The sequence below is a fragment of the Mesoplodon densirostris genome, chromosome 18 (assembly GCF_025265405.1).
Source record: "Mesoplodon densirostris isolate mMesDen1 chromosome 18, mMesDen1 primary haplotype, whole genome shotgun sequence".
Taxonomy (NCBI): domain Eukaryota; kingdom Metazoa; phylum Chordata; class Mammalia; order Artiodactyla; family Ziphiidae; genus Mesoplodon; species Mesoplodon densirostris.
In genome coordinates, this window is record NC_082678.1 from 2751823 (window position 1) to 2775250 (window position 23428).

General features: G+C 48.8%; 1 protein-coding gene across 2 annotated transcripts in view; it reads right to left on the bottom strand.

The window, feature by feature from the left end:
- Nucleotides 1-22656, bottom strand: part of IGF2BP1 (insulin like growth factor 2 mRNA binding protein 1) — a 38375-nt gene extending 15719 nt beyond the window's left edge. For both annotated transcript variants that reach the window (XM_060081414.1, XM_060081413.1), the window contains exons 1-2: nucleotides 22482-22656; nucleotides 21253-21313 (exon numbers count right to left, since the gene is read on the bottom strand). In XM_060081414.1, the coding sequence (XP_059937397.1) occupies nucleotides 21253-21313; nucleotides 22482-22656 (236 nt within the window). The remainder of the gene's footprint in view (nucleotides 1-21252; nucleotides 21314-22481) is intronic.
- Nucleotides 22657-23428: the final 772 nt, after the last annotated feature.

Consider the following 23428-nt stretch of genomic DNA (forward strand, 5'->3'; position numbering starts at 1 on the left):
AGTTCAAACCAGTAAGAGCTTAAAGCAGTCCCCTGCAAAAGTTTAGTTTGAAGAGCACCCTTTCAAGATGGTCCTATAGATTACTATCATCTCAGGTCAAGGGTCCAAAATACCCTCTTCCTACTTCAAACTCCCAGTTTTAAGGGCTTCCTTTTCAGGGTAGGGAGGAATTGGGAGGGGATGGGGAGGTGAAATCAAATCTCAGTTTGGGATGTTAATCCATATCCTGAAAGCAATGGCAGTCTGGAATGTCTGGAATGTTCCAGGAGGGGGAGGAGGGCAGGGACACCCAACCAATGGAAGAAAAGACATCCTGGCAGCCCTCCCCCACCCCCAACAGGCAGGGACTCACCCACCCCTCCAGGGCACACACGCCCAATCCTGGGAACCCATGCCAGGCCCCTTGAGGCCTCCAAACCTGGCCAGCAAAGCCCCCAACCCTGACAAAAACACAGAGACCAAGAAGGATCTGTCTTTTATGCCGTTGGCCTGGTTTGTGTTAAGTATGGTGCTACCTAATTTCTTTCTGGCCCAAAGCACGTGTGACCATGCTGAGAACTGGACCCAGTACTCCCTTCCAGGAACCCATGGGTAACTCACTCACCCTACAGGTATTTCTGGATGCCTAGCTCATACTGGGCCGGGCAGTGTGCTGAGGGCTTGGGGGATCAGCATGGAGGCTAAGAGACCCTAACTACTTACTTCTTTGCTCAGTACCTTAGTTTCCTGTGGAAAACTGATAGGGCTTTTGTGAGGGTTTAAAGCAGGCGGGCGGGGGTGGGGGGTGGGCGCGGGGGTGTGCCTGCCAGACCGTGGTGCTCAGTCTCAGCCCCCAGGAGCCACTACCTGTGATAGTAAAGTGGTTAGGCTTCTGCACTGGTGGGGAAATAGCAGGAGATACCACAGCCTAGAGAGACCCCTGCACTCCCACCTCCCGTGACAACCAAAGGGCCCCACTCCAGCACTCCTGTTGATGGGCTTCCACTAGGCTTGAGTGGAGCCTTCGCCCTACAGGCAATAGGGCACTGCACTATGAGCAGGACCCTAACCTCTAACATCCGTTGTTTAGAAAAGCAAGGGAACTCCCAGAGGCTCAGGAGCCACCACCCACCCTGGAGCTGATAAACCTGTTGAGTGAAAGAATGAAGCCTCCAGCCCCTGGCAATGAAGGCAGTGGTTGCGCCAAATTATTTCCCTGGATGCTGATACCCGGTGGCTTCTTACCCCCTCTGCCTGCCCTGACCAGCAGGGCAGTTACCAGGCCCTGGGGCAGCTCCCCAGATACAGAGCAATCACAAGGAATGCCCCTTTCTAATGCTGCTGGGGACAAGCAGGGGTCACCAGGGTCACAGGGACCAAGTGGCCATTCAAGCCCAGGGGAGATTCCAGGAGAGAACAGAGGGAGAGAGCATCTGAGCAGCAGGAGTTAAGTAGGAAAACAAGAGATTCAGGAAGCACAAGAGCTAGGCACCCGGAAGTATGGCTGGGAGTGCTCCCTGGGCAGGAAGCTCTCGTCCTTTTCAACTTTTCAGAGAAATGTCATTGACTTAGACTGGATGGGAAGGAAAACAGTTCATTACGGAAGAAGCTAACATGTGAGGAGTGCTTACCAGATGCCAGGCTCAGATTCAGCACCTCCTATAAGCCTCCCACTACCCATGACCACGAGAACCACGGCTCCACTTTACAGACTGGGGTCCTGAGATTGAGGGCGTGAGTATCTGCCAAGTCACACAGGTTCTAAGAGCCAGAGCCAGTATTCGAACCCAAAGACTGTCTGGTTCCCGGCTCTTTGCACAGTCCCCTGCGCTGCCTTTTTGATGGCAGAAAGGAAACAAAAGCCTTTGGCAAAATATAGTCAAGTTTTGCCTTGAGAACAAATTTAAAAGACTAAGAGTTCACACAACAGAGGGAACATCGGGCCTGCTGAGCGGGTGCTGCTCTCCAGTAAGTCGAAACATCCCACCTGTAACTCCTTAAGATGCATATTTCCATTGTTAGTGGAAAAGTGATTCTGTGCTTATTGAACACTGACTAGACATTTGATAATATTGTTAATATTTTAAAATCAGGTAATTCCCTGGCAGTCCAGTGGTTAGGACTCTGCGCTCTCATTGACAAGGGTGCAGGTTCAATCCCTGGTCAGGGAACTAAGATCCCACAAGCCGTGCGGCACGGCCAAAAAAATAAAATAAAAAATAAAATAAAATCATACTGATTTCTAGAAATACATACTGAAATAGTTACAGATAAAATGTCATGCCTAGGACTTGCTTTAAAGTAATTAGGGGGAAAATGAATACCGATTAGATATGATTTGGTCATTTTTAAAGCCAGGTGATGAGTACATGGTGGAATTATTTAATTATCCTTTCCATATTTCAAAGTTTTTTTCCATATCAAAAAAAAACTTTAAAAAAAAGATAATTCTGAGAAGATGTGGTACTTATATACAATGGAATATTACTAAGCCATAAAGAGGAATGGAATTGGGTCATTTGTAGAGACGTGGATGAACCTAGAGTCTCATACAGAGTGAAGTAAGTCAGAAAGAGAAAAGCAAATATCGTATATTAACACATATATGTGGAATCTAGAAAAATGATATAGATGATCTTATTTGCAAAGCAGAAATAGAGACACAGACGTACAGAACAAATGTATAGATACCATGGGAGAAAGGGGTGGGGTGGGAGGAACTGGGAGACTGGGATTGACACATATACATTATTCATACTATGTATAAAATGGACAGCTGATAGGAACATACTTTACAGCACAGGGAACTCTACCTAATGCACTGTGGTCGCCTAGGTGGGAGGGAAGTCCAAAAGGGAAGGGATATCTGTGTGTGTGTGGCTGATTCATTTTGTTGTGCAGTGGACGCTAACACAACATTGCAAAGCAACCATACTCCAGTAAAAATAAATAAATAAAAATAAAAAGATAATTCTAGCTCACCCAATTTTAGAGTCATCACAGATTCAAAATTAATGGGTCTAAGCCAATGAGGTTTTCCTCTTTTATTTTTATTAGCAAGAATCCAGGCCCTGGTGAGGAGCCGGCTGAGGGCAGGGAGAATGGGCCTGAGGTCCAGCGGAGAGCGGAACAGATGCATAGGTAGGACACTTTTCAGAGGGGGGCCTTCCCCATATGACAGAATGCACACCTGGACGGAATGCACCCTGGGAACAGTCTTCAGGTCTCCCGAAGGACAGCTAAAAACTGCCCCAGGGAGTGTTTTTTTTCTAACCCTTTGCAAACCAGCTCCTTCCTCTTTCCACCCCCATTCCCAGAGGGTAGGGTGCTGTCTTCAGTCATGCTGGTGGCCTTCCTTACCCTGCCCGAGAGGGAAGGGTTCCTTTAAACCAGGGTGGAGCAGGCCAGCAGTGAGGAGGGTGGCAATAGTAGGTTTTGGAAATCTTTTCAGGCTTGGGGCCTCAACCCCCAGAGGCCACTATCAGAGTCAAACCTGGACTTTCATCTCTCCAGAGAACTAGGATTAAACCAGGATCTCCAGATTAGACCCTTTACCTCCACCCTTCCCCCAGGCCGTGATTCTCTGACTAGCAGTCTGCTTGCTCTTGGGCAAGTTAGGCCTTCACCTCCCTAGACCTCAGTTTCTCACGTCAGGGAAACAAGGATTAGGATTAGTCCATTTTACTGGATCTTGTGTCCCCAGACAGAGATCAACCCTGTCCACCTATAGTGGACATATATATACACTTTCTTAATTAGACTGATTTTCTGTGCCTTAATGGTCTGCCTAAGTGGTTCTTAACCCCCTTTTTTTCCTGGAGACTAGGTTCCCATCAGGAAATATGATAAAAGCTAAGAACACTCTCCACCAGAAAAATGCAAAATTCACGCCAGCCTGCAGACATCTCCTCGAAAATGTGGGAAGGAACTAGCCCAAGGCAATTAGAAAGCTAAGCTGAACTGGAAATGGAGTTGGGGTTATTACCTGGCAATTTTAAGAGTGAGCAACTAAGATTTTTCAAACTTGCAGTAACACCATGCTCTGTCAATTCTAATCAGCAGTCAAGAAGGTCACTACCACTTCCCCAAGGTTTCTGGTGTCCAGCTGATGTGGAATCATTCCCGATTTTCTTGGCACCTACTATGCACTGGACCTGTGTTGTCCACACTACAGTAGCCATTAGTCTAGTCACATGTAGCTACTGAGCACTTCAAATCAGCAACTGGGTTTTTTCTTAAAATTAAAATGTTTGTATAATTTAACTTTTTCTTCTGTATATTTTATGAACTCTAAATACAGATCAACTGTTTCCAAAGAAAATTTAGCATATGAATTGGGACAGGCTCTAACAGTAAAATAAAATACACACTGGGTTCCTAAGACTTAGTAGCCCCCCAAAAGTAAACAATCTCATTAATCGTTTATATTGATTCCATATTGAACTAATAATCTTTTGAATTAACTTTAAAAGTAATTTTTGAAATAATCTTCTACATTAATTTCACTTTTTTCTTTTTTAATGTGGCTATTAGAAAATTTACACTTACGTACGTGGCTTGCCTCACATTTCTACTGGACAGTGCAAGGCACTATGCTGCAGTACAGAGCATGGAGGGATGAAGAAGCCAGGCAAGGCTCCTGCTCTCAGGAGTTTACAGTCCAGCAGGGGACCCCAGTTTGGTTTTTCGTTGTTGTTGCTGTTTTTTTGTTTTGTTTTGTTTTGTTTTGTTTGGCCATGTTGCGGGCCCTGCAGGATCTCAGTTCCCCGACCAGGGATCGAACCCATGCCCCTGCAGTGCAAGTGAGTGAGGAGTCCTAACCACTGGACTGCCAGGGAATTCCCCTCAGTTTGGTTTGGGATGGGAGAAGAGAATAGACAAGGTTAACTGGGCTGTGGGGAGGTGGGCTGGCCACAGTACCCTTTCAGAAGTGGGTGATCCTGGGACTTCCCTGGTGGTCCAGTGGTTAAGATTCCATGCTTCCACTGCAGGGGGCGTGGGTTCGATCCCTGGTCGGGGAAGTTCCGGGTGCTATGCAGTGCGGCCAAAGAAAAGAAGTGGGTGATCTTGTTGACTCCTCAACAAGAGTCCCATGCGGCTGACACTGGAGAATAAGCACCGCCCCCCCCAAAGCTGGCTCCCATCCCAGTTTCTTCCCCCAGCTGGAAATCACACATGAAAGATGTCCTAACGTGCCGACCTCTGCCCTTTCCATAAGATCACCACTGACCTAGTCCGACCTCCCCACCCTGCCTCCTTATCCCTGTAGAGTGGAGAGGTGGAGAAAAAAATAATTGTCTAGGAAAGCTTCTGAAGGGGGCGGACCTGGCACGCTCCAAGCATGGCAGTAGCTGAGAAAGCGGGCCAGGCTGGGGAGGGGAGGAGGAGCTGGCCCAATGCCCAGGGCTCCGCGCCAGGCTGATCCAGAGGCAGGGCAGCCAGACAGGCAGGCAGTCGGGTGGGTTGACCAGCAAGGTAGGGGCTGGAAAGGAAAACACTGACCTACTGGAAGGTGCAGGACCAAGCAGAGCAGATGCCACCACCAAGGGGTCAAAGTATTGGGGGGAGGAGCTGGAAAGCAGGGACATCACTGGAATGCATCTGTGGTCCCATGAACACGGTCTTTTAAAGGTACGAGGCACACACACACTGCCCACATGTGCTCCTGAGCTAATTCTGAGGACAGGAAGGAAAAGCAAATCTCGGGGAGAAACTCTGGGATGGACGATATTCCCCCTCTGGCAGGCTCTTGTACTGTGTTTAATGTGCTCTTGGCCTACCTGGAGTCAGGGGAGAAGAGGGGGATTCACCAGGCCTCCTACAGGACCAAGGACACACACACACCCCATTAACCTGGCAATCGGAAGCTCCAACTGAAGAATATCAGATTCCTACACTGAGGAAATAAGATTCATACACCGAGGTCTGAGAGGGTCTTCAACAGTCACCCTCATTTCATAGATGGAGAAACTGAGGATCAGGAAAAGGAAAGAGACTTGGCAACTTTGAGGTAGGACTAGAACTCAGCTGGTTTATGCTGAGTTCTAGTCCTACCTGGTTTATGATGAGCATAAACCAGCCTCCTCCCAGGCTGCTTTATACTCATCTCACCAAACTTCACTTCTTTCTCTCTGACAAGAAGTGTTAACACAGCAGAAGTTGTATAGCCCCGATGTCAGCAGCAGGAAAAATGCCCATATCCTGTATGGCTAAGTGCATGCCAACTGGCTTTTACTGCATGCGGCTCCAATTTGGGCACAGGATTTAACTTGCAGAAGAGCTAACTGTACTATAATACGGCTGGATGACTGTCAGAGAGATTTGTTAGCAGGGAAAAGTGTAGTCACCAAAAATTCTGTCTTGAGAAATTTCACGTTGGTTTGGGATAGGCAGGGCTGCAAAGGTGAGAGGCAGGTGGGAGGCGCCACCCGACGGTGGAAAGCAAGCAAAAGAGGAATAAATCCTTTGCTCAATTCACTCATCTCGGAAATACGTGGTTGGACTAGAGAGCTCACGTTCTTTTTCTTGCCCATCTAGGCAGTGCCAGAGGAAAAGCCAAAACAGAAGCCGAGACAGTGGAGCTCTTTCCAGTCAAATTCCAAGTCGGCCTGGGCCAACGGCCACTCCCTCCCTCCACCCTGCTCCCTCTGCCTAGAACCGTGCTCTTTCACCTGAGGGGCTCCTAGAGCCAGAGCTGGCCTCCTGAGCCCTACACAGTGTGAAGTGCGAGGTGTGATGAAGCCATCAGATTAAACCTAATGCACGGAGACGAACAGGAGAGGTGACCCGGTGTAAGCAGTGCAACCCTGTTGGTGCAGGCAGCGATGGTGTGGATAAGAAACTAACCACTGGGGACACTGCTCACCTGCCTTCTCTGGCTGGCAATGGGAAGCATTTCCAGGATCTTCGGGGGCGGGGGGGCGGGTGTTAATTCGCTCTGACAGAGGGAAAGGTGGAGGGGGGCTAGAAAGACCATTTCCTGCCCCAGCCTCACTAGAGAGGCTGGTTTAGCTCACACACACACCCCAGTGGAGATGTCAGCATCTCTCCAGAAAGCTTCAGAGCCAAAAGGTCTGGCACTCTGGGGCCCAGAGACCTGGCTGAGGGTGGAGCTGACACCCAGAGGAAAGCCCTATGGGACATGCCTCGGAAATGGAGCCAGGTGGAGAGGCTCCCTGCTCAGGAGGGACCGACGAGCTTGGAAGCACAGCTCCAGGCGAGGATTCTGAGGCAGAGAGGCAAAGGAAAGGATACTAGACCAGACTCGAGAGAAACCCGTTTTCTGCAACTCACAATGTGCACTGAGAAAGACCCTAGTGGAGTCTGGGTACTTCTTGGCATTGTCAGTGCTCCTGCTAAAGGATGAGAATGCATGCCAGCATACGTTGGAAAATACGAATCCACCCTCCTAGTGGAAAGGCGCTCTGGGGTGCCCCTCCAACAGGAGGTTAACGACCTCACGGAATCCTTGTCTCCTCTCCACCGCCGCCAGCACAGACCTGTTGGTGGCCGAACACTTCAGGAAGCTGCTGTTCGTTTCTTTCCAGCGTGTAGGTCTTCGTCAGAATGACTCTCTCCTGACATGGACACCTATCCTGAGTTCTGCCCTGGCTTGTGCGGGAGCAAAATGCCCTCTCGGTAGAGGTCTTTCTCCCCAGCCCCCGACTCTGCCAGGGCGTCACGAGAGCACCGTTCAAGACGGTTCTCATCCATCCTGGGGGGAAGCAGGGGCAAGGTCTCTAACAGCCCAAGGGACGGCGAACACGGCCTTTCAGGAGGCCGGCGGAAAGCAGGCGCGGGCAGGGCAACTGAGAAAGAGGTGCCGGGGAAAGGCGGCAGCAGCTGAGAGTGGGGGAGGGCTGGCAGCAGCTGGGGGGAGGGGGGGGAGGAGGGGAGTCCTCAGGAACGGGCAACTGAGAAGGGCCGAGCAGCTGAGCGGCCGGGCTGGCGTCGCCGGGCCTGTGCCCCACGTGGGCCGGCCCCTTCCCCCAGCCCCTCTCACCTCACCCAGGGGAAGCTGAGCGCTCGGCCCCGCACCCCGGCCGCTGGGTGGGCCGAGTCGGCAGAGCACAAGGAGGGGGACAGAGGATGTCCCCGGGGGCCCCCTCTGCTGCGGGGCCCGGCGGTCCAGAACGTTCTGCCGCCAGAACCCCCTCGGCGTCCCGACTCTCCCCAGCCCGTCCCACCCGGCCCAGGGGGCCCTGGGCTACGCGCGCAGGGCCCGGAGGGGGAGGGGACACGCGCCGGGGGCTGCCGGGTGGGGGTGGGGACCAGGACTTTGCCCTTTGTCTCTCTCTCTCCAGAGCCACCGGCCGAAACCCGACCCCATCAGTGAGCCAGGCAGCCAGCGAGGGGCAGGCTCCCCCTCCGGGGTCCTTTAGTAAATCCAGACCCGACCTCCCCGTGGTCAGGGCTGACTGAGGTGGTCCTGTGGGGGAGGGGGCTTCCCGCCTGCGAACAGGCCTGCAAGCATTTAAGTGGGAACCGGCTGGGGGCAGGGGGCTGGGAGGGGGCTGGGAGGGGGCTGGAAGTGGGGCCGCAGAAGCAGAAGGGGAGAAAATGGCCCGGGAGGCGGCATTCCTTGGAGACCTCGGCTGGGCTGTGGGAGGAGGCAGGACCCGGGCGGGAGGCCTCCCACTGAGAAGGCAGGAACCGAGGCCTGGGAGTGGGGTGGGCTGGGGGCGCGGAACCAAGAGGCCTTCCGGGCCTCGGAAAAAAGACCCTCCCCTCCCAGGGCGTTCTGGGAGCCGCTACAGAAAATGTATAATCGAAGAGTCACACCTCCATGCAGAGTAGGGCATTTGCCTGGGGATGCGAATGACCTTCTTTTGTCTGCCCTCTTGGGGTGTCATCAATTACTGATAGTCTTATTAATAACTCACGTTTACACAGTACTTCAGGGTTTACAATCCACACTCTCCCGTGAGCCTAGAACACAGGTTGATCTGAGCCTCTAAACCACAGAAGGTTGAGCATATTTTTACTTCCATTCTGCAATTCACAAAGAAGCTCAGAGAGGTTAAGTGCCTAGTCCCAAGTTGACACTAGCCAGCCACTGTCACCACGCCATGAAGCCGGCTCCTGCTCATCAGGGGAAGGTAACTGGGTTCTCGCTCCTCAAAAACATGTATGAGCTATGAATTATGATTCTGCAGGCTTGTAACAAAGGTCAACTCTTTGTCCCTTCCTGCTAGGAGGAGGGGGGATGGGAGGGGAAGCCACTCGATCCCTGCGCCCTTCCCCCCAACCTCTCATTTTCCCCAGGTTTGAACCCAAACAAAAGGAATGGGGAAGGGAAAAAAAAAAAAATTAGCCCAAAGCGCCCGCCCTGGCACCTATAGGAATGCCAAAGGATGGAAGCTCTTAGAACTCAAAATAGCTACCCAGCTTATTTTGCGGGGTTCATGGAGATGGGGAGGCTTCGCATGAGGACCCGAGGCCCAGGAAGATACTGACCCCAGATCCCACAGTGTGCACACATCTGGCAGAAGAGCAAACTGAGGTTGACGCCTGAATCCTAAACCACTCAGGTCCTTCTCCACTTCATTCAGCCCCCTTTCCGTGGTTTTTTCATTAAAAGCAGAATTCCCATTTCCCATGATAGCTGCCCAGACAAGGGGAGAATGTCCTTAGTCTTCTTCAACCGTTCAGGATTGCCTGAAAATCCCAACGGTGAGAGGAAAAATAATGCAGGGCAAGTATGGAACACCTACGGAGGAAGGAGGCCCAGAGCAGGGAGGAGTTAATGCCGGGCATGTTTTTATTTGCTAACCTTATGCTCTCCTCCGCAAAACATTCAACTTCTCTGAATGTTAGAGGATCAGCTATTCCCACCTTCTAAGAGAGCTCAGCCTTGAAGGTAGAAAGGCCTGGGTTTGAAACCCAGCACCAGTATTCAAGGTATGACCTTGGCTAAGTTACCATAACCACTCAAGAGTTCTAGCTTCTTCTTCTGTGGAATGAAGACTAATGCCTGCAGCGTTCTTAGGATTCAATGAAGGAACAGTGCCTAGCTCTGAGTAGATAGATACTCAATAAATGCTCCCTATTATTTTTTAAAGCATTTTTAAAATATTTATTTATTTATTTTTGGCTGCATTGGGTCTTTGTTGCTGCACGTGGGCTTTCTCTAGTTGCGGTGCATGAGCTCCTCACTGCGGTGGCTTCTCTTGTTGCGGAGTACGGGCTGTAGGCACGAGGGCTTCAGTAGTTGCCGCACGCGGGCTCAGTAGTTGTGACTCGCGGGCCCTAAGCGCAAGCTCAGTAGTTGTGGCCCACGGGCCTAGTTGCTCCATGGCACGTGGGATCTTCCCGGACCAGGGCTCGAACCCGTGTCCCCTGCACTGGCAGGCGGATTCTTAACCACTGCGCCACCAGGGAAGCCCTGTGCTCCCTATTATTGCAGAAGGAACTCGTCTTTTGACCCACAGCACGTCACACAGAGCTCTAGAGAAAAGAAGATGCTCAATAAGGGAAATTACGGACATCTGCCATACTTACCTGGGGGCCTCTCCCCACTAGGATGCCATCCCTCTCTTCCAGAAGAGCTGTCTTCCCACAAACATCTCCCTGCCTGTCCACAGTGCTCTCCTGAATCCACTCCTATTTTTTCTGCCTGTCCTCCGAAAACACAGCTTAAGCTCACTCAAAGCCGACCTCCTGTTAGTTCCTGAGGCTGTGTGCCTCTCATTGCAGTCTCTTAGCCTCTGCCGCCCCACAGCTTTTCCTGGATCTAAAGTGAAAATACTGGAGGGCAGGAATTTTATCTTGCACCTCTTTTGTGCAGCTCCTTCTCCCTATGTCTCCCTTCCCTGCCCTGAAGAAGACCCAATAATGCTAAATAAAAACCCAATAAATAATCAAATGTTTAATTCAGGAGAGGGGTCAGGCAAAGACCCCCATTTTATACAGAATGAGGAGGTGACCACCATGTAAGAATCAAAATTGGTGATGCTTTAAATATGGCCAGAGGGAGGCGGGAATGGGGTGTTACTGTTTACTGGGTACCGTTTCAATCTTGCAAGATGAAAAGAGTTCTAGAGACGAACGGAGAGGATGGTTGCACACCACTGTGAATGTTCTTAATACACCCGACCTGTACACTTAAAAATGGTAAATTTTATGTTATGTGTATTTTACTACGTAAAATTATTTTAATTATTTCATATTAATTTTAATTTTTAATATAAAAATGAAATTTAATTTAAATTTAGGTGGTTTTTTTTTTGGCTGTGCCATGCAGCTTAGCAAAAATAAAAAAGGATAGAGGTGGAAACCTAAAAGCTCCTGGAGAAAAATGATCTGATAAGTTGTATTTGTTTGCCATCTCCACTCTAAAGACCAAGGTCTTTTGTTTGTTCTTCATTATATTTCTATAACCTGGCAGAGGGCATGTCAGTAGCAGACTCTGGGGCTTCGCTGGTGGCGCAGTGGTTAAGAATCCGCCTGCCAATACAGGGGACACAGGTTCGAGCCCTGGTCAGGGAAGATCCCACATGCCGCAGAGCAAATAAGTCCGTGCGCCACAACTACTGAGCCCACGTGCCACAAGTACTGAAGCCCTCGCGCCTAGAGCCCATACTCCGCAACAAGAGAAGCCACCGCAATGAGAAGCCCGGGCACCACAACAAAGAGCAGTCCCCGCTCGCCGCAACTAGAGAAAGCCCACCCGCAGCAACGAAGACCCAACACAGCCAAAAATAAATAAATAAGTACATGTATTAAAAATAAATAAATAGGGCTTCCCTGGTGGTGCAGTGGTTGAGAGTCCGCCTGCCGATGCAGGGGACACGGGTTCGTGCCCTGGTCTGGGAAGATCCCACATGCCGCGGAGCAGCTGGGCCCATGAGCCATGGCTGCTGAGCCTGCGCGTCCGGAGCCTGTGCTCCGCAACGGGAACGGCCACAACAGTGAGAGGTCCGAGTACCGCAAACAAACAAACAAACAAATAAATAAATAGTAGACTCTGAATAGATAAAAATAAGTGGGTGCATGCATACATGTGTGAATGAATGCATGATTAGAAGTACCAAGCTTTGGAGCAATATGCAAGCTATCAAATGTCTATACTATGTTAAATATTTTCTTACATAATTTAGTTGTATATATATATTTTTTAAATTAACACCCCACTCCATCTCCAAAAAATGGCTAATGACTGACTGGCAAGAGCCCCACACACCCAGGCTAAAGTGACTTGACCATGTGATGTTTTGAAGAGGAGAACAAAGGAACTTGGGCCTAGACAGACATCACTCCTCTTCTAGTTAGAAGTTTAGGGAATTCCCTGGCGGTCCAGTGGTTAGAACTCTGCACTTCCAGTGCAAGGGGCAGGGGTTCGATCCCTGGTCGGGGAACTAAGCTCCCCCCGGGCATGCCCCCCACCCCCGCAAAAAAAAAAAAAAAAAAAAAAAAAAAGACGTTTAAAGGAAACTACTCAAGATGGTCAGGGGCAAGGGTGGGAAAGTGAAAGAAAGATGATCCGAGAGATCTGTGAGGTTAGGAGGTTCGTGAAGATCATTTTATTCCACCTCTTGCCTCCCGCAGCTTATTCTGGACAGATATCACTCCACTCTATTCTAAAAAGTCAGCAGAAGCGGCTTTGAATCAAATGGTAATAAACATTGGGAGGAAACCTCTCTATGTAAAATAACTTCCGTCAGCTAGATTTTCCCTTCTACGTTAAATAAAAGGTTGCTGGAGTGGACACTCTAGAAAAGAAGTGAAGAGATTATTCTTCTTAACCCTGCCGTCTCCGCAGCCAACATCCTATTTACGTCTCGTCCTCGCTCAGAACACACTGGCTGCAGCCACCAACAGCCACGTCTGTGAAGGATCATCTTTGCCCTTTAATTTAGGGTTCCGTCTCCAAATCCTGCCAAAGCAACTGCTCTCTATTACAGTTGGACTTCTCCTCCCAAGCAACTTAGAGACCTGGAGGAGGAAGTGGCATAAATACGTCTAACTCTGAAGAGATGGCCTCACCAGGCTTACTCCGCCCAACAGCCCCACTCTAGCTCCTCTCTCCCCTCATTTTCTCCTCCTCAGAGAACCTAATGGAAAGGTGACACGCCCCAAGCAATCCCAAATGCCACTCCAGAAAAGAGGCAGCACACATCATTCCGCATAAACTAATTGTAAAACCCTTTATAGCAACTGAATAAAGTCACAAGCCTGTTAAATGGCCTAAAACCACATCCGGATTGGAAGCCCTTCTCCCCACCCCTACTAAGAGAAGATTCAACCTTCATTCCCTGGTCTGAGATGTGGAAAGGGGCTCTAAGTCTGTGGGTTTGTGAGTTTGTACCTTTTGGGCAGGGAGGGCTGAAAAAAGGAAGTGGATGTCAAGGTGGGTCCTGAGCACACCTTTGGGGACTGTTTCCAGACCAGGGAGAGAAACTGAGACCACTGTGGCTTTGCCATCTAAGAGGCACGGGATGGGAAGCCACGTATGCAGTCACTTCCTGCGCATTCCAGGGTCCCCAACTCCTGAATGCCTACTTTGTTAGCTTAAGCAAGAAGAGGACTTCAAGCAAACATGTCCATCTCCTACCAGATAGGGGAAGCTGCCCACTTCTTCCTCCTCAGACCCCCAAAAGGACTTACACAGTCCCCTTCATCCTGAATTCTTACAACACCTCATCTGCAGAATTAGGATAGTTCTCCTCTCATCAAAGCCCCTACCCCACATGCACTTTTGACAGGAGCACCAAAGTGTGAAATTTCAACAAGGAACCTGGCCCAGGTTGAGGGCATCAACATTGCAATGTATGCTCCATCCTCCTAAGAGGAGGGTTAAGAGACAGTGGTAGGGGCCATATCTAGGGGCTCTTGAGGGTTGCCCTGATGAGCTTCATCTCCCTCTCCCAGAAGGTGGCCTTTCCTTTCAGCACACAGGTCATCAAAAGCATCCTGCACACAAATCCCCCTCAATATGCCTATCCATCATTGTTCCACATAAAATACATGCCATATTCACAGAAGTGTACCTGAACACCGTACCTGTTGCCTTAGATATATGGCCAAGCTGTTACACACAGTCCAAAGACAGGAGGCACAGGTCCACATGGGAAACAAAGAAAAATAATAGCTAATGTGTAATAGCACCAGCTTACAGGTAAGCTAATGACGGCTCAAGGAGGTTAAGTAACTTTTCCAGTTTCCCAGTCATTGCCTGACTCCAAAAACTCTTGTTTTTGAGCACTGAGCTCTCCTGGAGAGACCTTTCCTCCACACTCCTGTAGGACTGAGTGAGGGACCTAGGGTAGGTCATGAGACTCTGACCTAATAATAGAGCTTCCTCCCTCCTTGGGCCTCAAGAATTCTGAAAGTGATTCCTGCCCTCCCTGCTCCTGTTGCCAAAGAACTCAGACTCCACAAACAACCTTTACACAAAACAATTATTTTTTAATTTCTAAATTCTCTGATTTCTCCTCTTAAAGATCCTAACTATATCCAATCAACTAAACTACCCAACCTTCACTTATAGACTTAACATTTCCCATTTCAAGTGGCCAAAACATCTGGATGAAGGACCAGTTTTTTAACTGAAACTAACGCAAAATGAATAAAAATTGAAGCCTTCCTTAACCCACTTTTCCTAAGGAAATGTTGAAAAAGAATTGACTGGAATCCACAAAACAGATACATTGGAGAGGGAAAGAGAAAATGAAGAGAGATCCTCCACTTCTCCTGTCTCCTCCTCTCTAACAGAGATTTTCTCCACAACCCTCCCCCTAAACTATGGCCCCAAATCCCACCCATCCTGATGGGTCACTCATATGCCTTTACCCACCAAAATGCCCCTTGTCTAATAATCAGACTTGTCCTAGGGGTGTTGAAAGTATCTGGACAATCCAGTCAAAAATTCTTTTACTCATCCAGCTGCTTGCTCTGTATTTCATACAAAAGCAGTTTACTGGTGGGCTCGCCATGCTCTCTGCTCTCTGCTACACGACCAGAACATCAAATCCTGGAAGCCTGGACTTCTGCACTAGGACTGCATTTCTGGTGGTGTTTGTTCTGTATACAGTTACATTTCAGTGTTTCGCAATCAGGTTTTCTCCAACTATATTAAAATGATGAGGTCCAGACCTACTGTTCTCCTGTGATTTACCCGTAATCAACACCCGTTTTATTTCAGCAGAGTCTGCGTTTAGGGTGAAAGCTTGTTCCAGACTGTTGTTCCTTCATTCCATGACTATTTATTGCAAACCTACTGGCTGCAAAGGAGAAGCAGGTCTTACAAAGCTGGCTCTGCTTGTTCAATACTAGGATGACCCCTTGGACCCACTAAAAAGTACAGAGCCCCCTTTGAACAAACTCAAGTTCTTCTACTAGAATGCAGTTAACAAACTGGGGACTGGACATCTCCCTGCTGGCGATGCGCCCTTGAAACGGTGTGTGTTGTCACAGGCGCTCTCCTGGTTGATCATTTTCTAGCTACATCAGACTTTTATCAATAACCGAAAAAGCATACATTTTGATTCCACGTTTTTTGAGGAGAGACCTTTTCTTATTTGTTTTGACAGACATTTAAAAAGGTGTGGACTGGGCACAGGTGGAAATGGTATTATGCAAATTTGACATTAACATGGAGTCAAACACTGGCTGAGACCCTGAGAAAGATCTTTAAAGCCTCGCCAGTGGCCAACTGGAAGACCTGTTGTCCATCTTTGACAACATAAATAAAACCCATCACAGAACCTCTGGTTACTATTACTCCCTTTGTTATTGTTTCAGTCAGCCTTTGGGACATGGGGACACAGTCCATCTACTGAAGATGACAGATTGTGTGACGCTGTTAACTCTCCAAGGTTCTACGCCCCATGGCCAAGGGGCCTCAGCTCCTGGGAGAGGGCAACAGTTAACATGCACTTCCATTTTCTCTCCACCTCTCCATCCTCTCACTTTCCCCGGACCTGCTGTTTTGCTCCCTCCCCTGACTCTTCCTTCACTCCACAATCACCCTCCAGCCTTTAGCTTTTGCCTTAGAACGTAAAGGTCTTGAGACAGAGCGGGCGCTGGAAGGTCTGCACCGCGGGGCCTGGGACCTCTCCCACTGGGGAAGGCTGGGGAAGCCGCGGCGAGGTTTGGGATCTGGGGGCTCCCAGGACGAAGGCGAGGCTGTGGGCCGGCGCGCCGCGGCCAGGGGTCTCGGGACCCTGGGAAAGGAAGCCCTCGTCGGAGACCCAGGCCTGCGGATGTTCCCGGGCAGGGGCTGGTTCAAAGGCAGGCGAGGGCCCCTGCGCGGAGCGGGCAGAGATTGCGAGGCCAGGGCTGGGCTTGGTCTGCGGCGGGCGGGGAAGGGCAGCGGGGCCGGCGCGGGCTCTCCAGGAAGCGCCTCCAGCGCCGCCGCGACTTTCTCTGTTTTTTGAAAAAGCGAAGGGAAGGCAGGCAACTCCGAAAGCAAAAATCGCCTTGCCCTGGGCTGAATCTACCACCCGTCTTCCAAACCTGGTGTCTGCGACCCCCTCTCCCGTGGGTCGCTGTGCGCCTCCAGCCGCTCCTCTTTAAAAGGGAAGCGGGCAATCCACCCCAACCCCCATCTCCCTCTCCCTCTCTCTCCCTCTCTCTCTCCCTCTCTCTCCCTCTCTCTCTCTCTCTCTCTGTCTCCCCCCCACCTCCCTCTCTCTCCCTCTCTCTCTCTCTCTCCCCCCCCACCTCCCTCTCTCTCTCTCTCTTTTTTTCTCCCCGTCTGGAATTTCCAACCCAGGACTAACTCGTCTGATTTTTCCAGTCTCCCCTGCTGCTTTTTTCCTCCTCCTCTTTTCTCTCCCAAACACTCCCATCCCAAAATCTAAGCTGCACTTTCTGGAAGGCATTAGCCACATTTTAAGAATCTTTTAAGAGGATGGGGAGCGAACAAGACTGAATTTAAATTCTAACAGCTGGCAAAATGTCTGTTCTTCAAACGCCTTTGCTTCATACATTTATTCTAATAACAACATCACCAACACTACCACCCCCCCACACACACACGAAAATCAACACAGGTACAACCAATACATATCTCTTCGACACAAAAACCCTTAGACTTCTACAAATAGCACTTAGGTCTCCCTCTTTTCACTTAACTAAAATTTTAATGTTTTAAAATTTTATACTCACTAGCCAATCTCAATGGTATCTTTGTCAACTGGCTGTTACACATTATAGAATAAATAAGCTCAAAAAATAAGCCTTAAAAGTACCCAAACACATAAAATATGATTCATATGACATACATTAAGGTAATTTTAAAAGATTAGAAGCTCTGGACCTTTGAATCAAGATTCTTCCAATGGTAATGTCATGTATTTTGTCTCTAAAACATAATTACAAGAAAGAATGTTTTGCTCTTGTTCCAGCAAACTCTATGCCATTAAAACTTTACATTTGAAACAGTTAACTATACTTTGAATAAACTAGTGATGGGAATTACAATTCTTCCCCCTCTTTACTCAAAAGTTCTCCATCTGGGAAACCACTGGAGTAAATTTCATCTTTCTACTTTGGGTTAGAAAATAAAGTGTTCTGGAAACCTACAACTCTTCCAAAGGATAATCATATACCACTGTCTTTAGGAAAGTCACCTTGAAATACTGAGCACTAAATAACAAGTTAAAGATTTCTCTAGCAGTGAAAAAAACTTAATATATGAATTTGTAAACATTTGTTTTCTAGGTGAAAATTAAAATGGAGAAAGTGAATTGATTTCCACCTTTCCTCCAAACAGCTCAGAAAAATTAAGAATCAACTTATTTAAAACTCAAAAACTTGATACTAGTAAGAAAACCTTTTTACTAAAAGTGTCACAAACCGTTTCTACTTTAAACTTACTAGTTGAATATCTGGTTAGACGTATCTTTCAACCATAACCACTAAGGCAGAAGGGCCTGCAAGTGCTCCCACCCTAGTACTTGTCCTCCTTTATAGCTGTTTTTTAAAGACATTCCCTTGTTTCTTAACAACCCCCATAATTAATTTTCAGCCCATAAGAACAATTTTCCTTAAAGGCAAATCCACTTCTGAAGGCAAAATTTTTGTCTGTTTTGAAAACATTTAGTGATTCAATTATTACTTCAGAGTCTCCACAAATCACTTAAAAATATTTTTGCCACTTACGAGACATCCCTTTGCAGAGATTTTTAAAGCAACTAACTTCAGAAAATTAAACCATAAAATCAGAATTAAGTTTGAATACTTTCTCTTCTGAGAGTTCTCACACTTATAGGGCTAGGAGACCAATTTTTGTGTGCTTTTTGATAGTTAGAAATTTAAGGGAAAGTGTTATTAGCCCACCTCATTCTAAGTCAGAGAAAACAACCATTAATATGCCTAAGGAAATCGAAGTCTTTAACTTGAACACATTTCACCTAGAGAAATGCAGTACATCTCTTCACTTCTTTTCTTAACAGCAACAACTTTTATTTCGATGACACCAGTGGACAGGAGGTATGCTATCTTTAGGCCACATTCCTCTAGAAAAAGGCACACACAGTGGCAAATGAAACAAAAATTTAATTCCCTTTTAAGGAATTTTCTCCCCAAATACCCAAGCCTCACTAACATGATACCCCTTTACCTTAACTACTCAAGTGTCTCAAATTTAAAAAAACAAACAAACAAAAAAACACATACAACTCCTTTCCACAACAGTCTTTAAAATGCTTTTGGTTTTCCTCCTTTGTCCTAATACTTCACAGTGAATATATACAAATTCTCAACAATAAGCTGAAACTCTTGACCAAAATTCCAACACTGACTAAGAGGGTATTTGGGAAGGTGATCTCAGAGAAATTTAACGCCGCCCATTTTAAAAATTCAACTTAATGCTTTCAGTTTTTCAACTTAATGTCCAGTCTCTTGAGTTCTTAAAAAGGAATAAATTATATTTAGCAAATAGATACAAGGTTAAAACAAAATATATTAATACTTCAAAATCAGTTACTCAGAGTTAACTGCTAAAAAATATTTTATCTTTTTCTTGATAACCCCCCTCTTAAAAAAAAAAAGGAACATTTAGGTTGTCAGGTTTTTATGAGTCTCTTAGAAATGTTTAAAAAGTCAATTCATTTGGAACTGAGTACATCAAGAAGAGTTCTCCTCTATTTTAAACAGTAAAAACAATATATATACACACAAAATATATATATACACCATTGTTCATTTTGCTTAAAATATATTAGTCATAGTTAATTAACTAGTTCCTGTTCTATACATCCATGAGACTGAAAAAGCCAGGAACAAACCAACTGAAGAAATACTTTCAGACAGACTAAAAACACATACCACAACATGCTTCCTCAAAGAACACAAAATGATAGAGCAAACTGACTTCATGAAAACAAACTTTCTTTTTTAAAATCCTAAAACTTCAAAAATTGATTCTAGAAAAATGAAGTGCCTTACCACCACTCAGCAAAAAATAAAACACAACTGACTCAATGTTTGTGCTCAAAAATTATTTCAGGAAGGGGGGGAGAATACACAAAAGATTGAATATGGGTGTGGAAGGTAAGATTTTGTACCCACTCCTCACAAACCCCACCCCTTCCCAACTCAAAGGAGCCCTCAGTAATACAGTTTGGAGGGAACAAGAAGGAGCCTAAAAATGGCTTTAAAGCAAGCAGATGGCTTAGGGGAAAAGATCCATAAACACTGAGCACCATAAAAATTAAAATATAAATGTTTTGGGTTCCATTTCATCACATTTTGCTATTTTCTTGTTTATCACTTCATTCCCTTTAAAATTTAAACCATCCTTTAGAGCAAAAGAAAAAAATTCCATATATTTCAGAATTCCAGTTATTCTGGTTATTGTCCATCAACATGTTTCAAACACTTAGCTTTCAGTTCAAATATCCACTATCTTCTCAGTAGATCTACTGATGTCAGTGTACATAGTTCTCTCATTCCCATCTCCAGGAAGTGCTTCCAAATAATAAATAAGACTTTTTTTCTTTCTTCCGATTTTATTGCCTCTTTACTCCTAACTCTAATTGCCTTTCCAATAACAGGGTATTTCAAGCACTTGAGGTTAAATCACAAGCTCTATAAACATAGTTACAAGCCATATTGATCATCTATAGAAACAATAGTTCCAAGTTACTTAAATATCTCAAGCTAAACCACTGAACAGATTTTTCTCACATTAAACTTTCTAGACTCTCTTAACTGCCTTCAGAAAAACACAGCCACCCACCTCCACCTTCCCACCCAGAAAAGGCCAGGAACTATTCTAAAATGCAGCAAGTTTCCAGTTGAAATGAGGGGAGAAAGCGAGGAGAAGATCAAAGATTTACTGGGGGCTGCAACATGAGAGAAAACTCTGCACTGTCAACATGTTTAAAGTCAGGTCTGAGAAAGCAGAAAGACTGCCCTTATACTTCCCAGCCAGAGTTCAATGAAAGATTTGAACCATGAATCAGCTTTGGGGATAACATGATAAGAGTTACCCCCTTTGCTGAAGTGAAGATAGGAAGGTATTGGAACACACTCTCTCTCTCTTTCTCACACACACACACACACACACACACACGCACACACACATACCCCATTCATCCAGGGAGTTCTAGACCCTCCAAAGAGCCCCAGCTCACAGCCTGAACACAAAGCTCTCACCCCAGATGGTCGGTCCCCTTGCAACAATGGACTGAAAGAGTGGGGGTGGGTGGCTCAGAAAGGATAGTACAGCCAAAGCGTATTTGCAAAATCCAGTTGGGAGGGGAGGATGTGTGATGGGAGGGACTAGAGGTAGGTGTCTGTGAAAAAAATAATGTCCTTGCCTGTTGCAGAAATATAAATAAAGCACAAGCACAGAATTCTTTAGGGGGCAGGAATTCATTCCACTTCCCCTAGGGAGTCAAAGGGGACCCCCTCCCAATCCACTTAAGAATTATGGTGAGGGAAGGGGGGGAAAAACAGTCCTGTTAGAAACTTGCTGAATGTCCATGAGTCTCAACTCTCTAAAGATTTTTAGCTTCCCCACAAAAATGGTCCCACACACCTCGAACAAACTCCACAAGGTTCCTCCTCTATTGATTTTTCTCGCTTTTACTTCTCCAAGTAACATCTCCTAGCCCACCCCAGCCTCAGCTTTTTTTTTTTTACAAGCTGTAAACCACCCATTACAAGATCTTAGCCAATCTTCCCTCCCTGCCCCCAACATCCGGAGTTGGGGGTGGGAAGGCCAGTAATGGGTTTCTTCCACTGGAGACACTATGGACCCCTGAACACAACCTCTCAGCGCCCCCAGGCTGACCCCCTCCCCAGAGAAGAGCCCTTTCCTACCTTTGTTTTTTGGGGACGGAGTGTTCAATCTCTAGGCGTTTTCCTTGCAGCTCCACTTTCCCTAAAGATTAAATTGAAAAAGACAACATGAGAGCTTGGACGGGGAGGGGGGGGTGCGGCAAAAGGAAGGAGAAATCAGAGTAATTCAGGAGTTACTGGGATTTGAGATCTTCCTAGGAATCCAGGTAGTGGGTTCCGCAGCCGGATGCGAAAAGGTCGCCTGGGGAATGGTGGACTCTCTAAATTCATTATCGTGTTTTCTGAATTTTTGTTTTGTTCTCTCACTGAGGTAGCCGAGTAGTGGACGGCTCTGGGAGCCGGATCTGGGGGAGGTGCGAGGGCGTCCGTGTGGGCCGGCTGCCTTTACGGCTCCCAGATGTGGGGAGAAGGGGCCGAGAAAGGGCTCCCCGTTTCTCCCAAGTCTGTGGCGGGGGTGGGGGTGGGGCTGCAGAATGAAACTTTATTTTCCTGTCGAGCCAGGGAGAAGGGCTTCGGGCGGCGGGGTGGTCACCTGTCGGGGCCGGCCGGGAGGCGAGGTCCGGGGGAGCGGAGCTGGGCCCCGCGGGGAGGGTCCCCGGCGGCCGCGGCGCGCGCCTCTCGGCCCAGCCTGGGCGTCTCGAGAAGCAGCATGGCGACCCGCCGCCGCCGCCGCGCCACCCCGCTCACGCCCCACTTTCAAATCAAAATGGCTCAAGCCCCGGGCCCTGGGCGGTAGGCGGGACCCCGCTCCTCTCAGGTCAGGCCCGAAGGCTGCCGTCCCCACGGAAACCCTGGAGATCGGGAGCGGAGCGGGGACCCCTTCCCAGCCCGGAAAGGCCCACGGCGGAGGAAGGGGAGGGGGTGCGCACGGGGTGGGGGCGTCCAGCCTCGGACACCGAGGGACTGACGTAGGGCGCCCAGACTGAGTTCGCCTCGGTGGCGAGCCCCCCCGACTCCTGCCAACAGGGGCTCCCGCCCCGTCGGTGGGGGGCTAGGAGGATCACCTCACTAAAGCCTCCAGCTCTTCATCTCGGGCTAGGAGGAAGGGGCGAGGAAAGCCGAATATTTCCGCGCGAGGGGCCAGCAAGGGGACGGAGGGGGCGTCGGAGAAGGTGGATGGGAGTCGGTACCGAGGCCAAGCCCCGCAGGCCGGAGGCAGAGAGGAGTTGGCGGGCAAGGAAAGAGGAGGAGCAGGTCCCCGTTGTTCAGGCATTTCGCGGTGCTTTTTCCGGGGAGGTGGGTGCACTTACCGGAGAAAGTTTCGATGGCCTTCATCGCCCAGTGCTCGTCGGGGCAGTCCACGAAGGCATAGCCGGACTTGACCAAGAACTGGCCGCTGTAGGAGATCTTGTGCTCCGCAAACACTTTCTCCAAGTCCGCGGGGGTCACGCTCTCGTTGAGATTGCCGATGTACAGCTTGTTCATGGTGGCGGTCTCGGGCAGGACGCAGTCCTGGGCAAGGCCGAGCGGGCGGGCGCGGGCGGCGAGCCTCCTAGGCCGAGGCGGGAGGCGGCGGCAGCAGACGCAAACTTTCTTTGCACCCCACCCCTGAAGTTGTCCGGAGCCGAGGAGGGGAAGGCGGCCGGAGGGCGCGCAGAGGTCGCGGGAGAGTTCGGGGAGGCCCGGGAGAAGTGCCCGCGGCGCGCTGGGAGGCGGACAACGCGGCGCGGCTCCTTCCCTTCTGTCCGAAACCCCTCCAAGCGGGCTGGTGTGTCACGTTTCTCCGCGGCCGCCCTGGCGCCGCCTCTAAATAAAATCGACTTGAAAAAAAAAATGGAGCGGAAAAAAAAAAAAAAAAAAAAGGCGAAGCCACGTGGTGAAAGCCCCCACCCACCCTGCAGGGGAAGACCCCCGACGCCTCCGGGCCCTTGGGCCCTCCAACCCAGCCCAGCCCACCAAACTCCCGGCCGGGGGGGTGGGAGGGTGCCTCTCAACTCACCCCCCGGGTAAGTTGGGCGGGTGGGGGCTGTTTTCCCGAAGCTCTACTTGCCCCCTCCCCCTTGCAAGAATCTGGCCCCTAGGGAGGCGCCCCGCCCCCCACCCATCCCCCTACCCGGGCCCTAGCTGGGGGGAGAGTGGTCCGGCCCAGAATCTCCCACCTCTTAATGGGTTGGATAAAATGTGCGGTTATTTTTTATTCGAGTGGTCGGGAGTGGGGGGAGTTTGCCCACCCTACCCCAGCTAACTGCTAGCGACT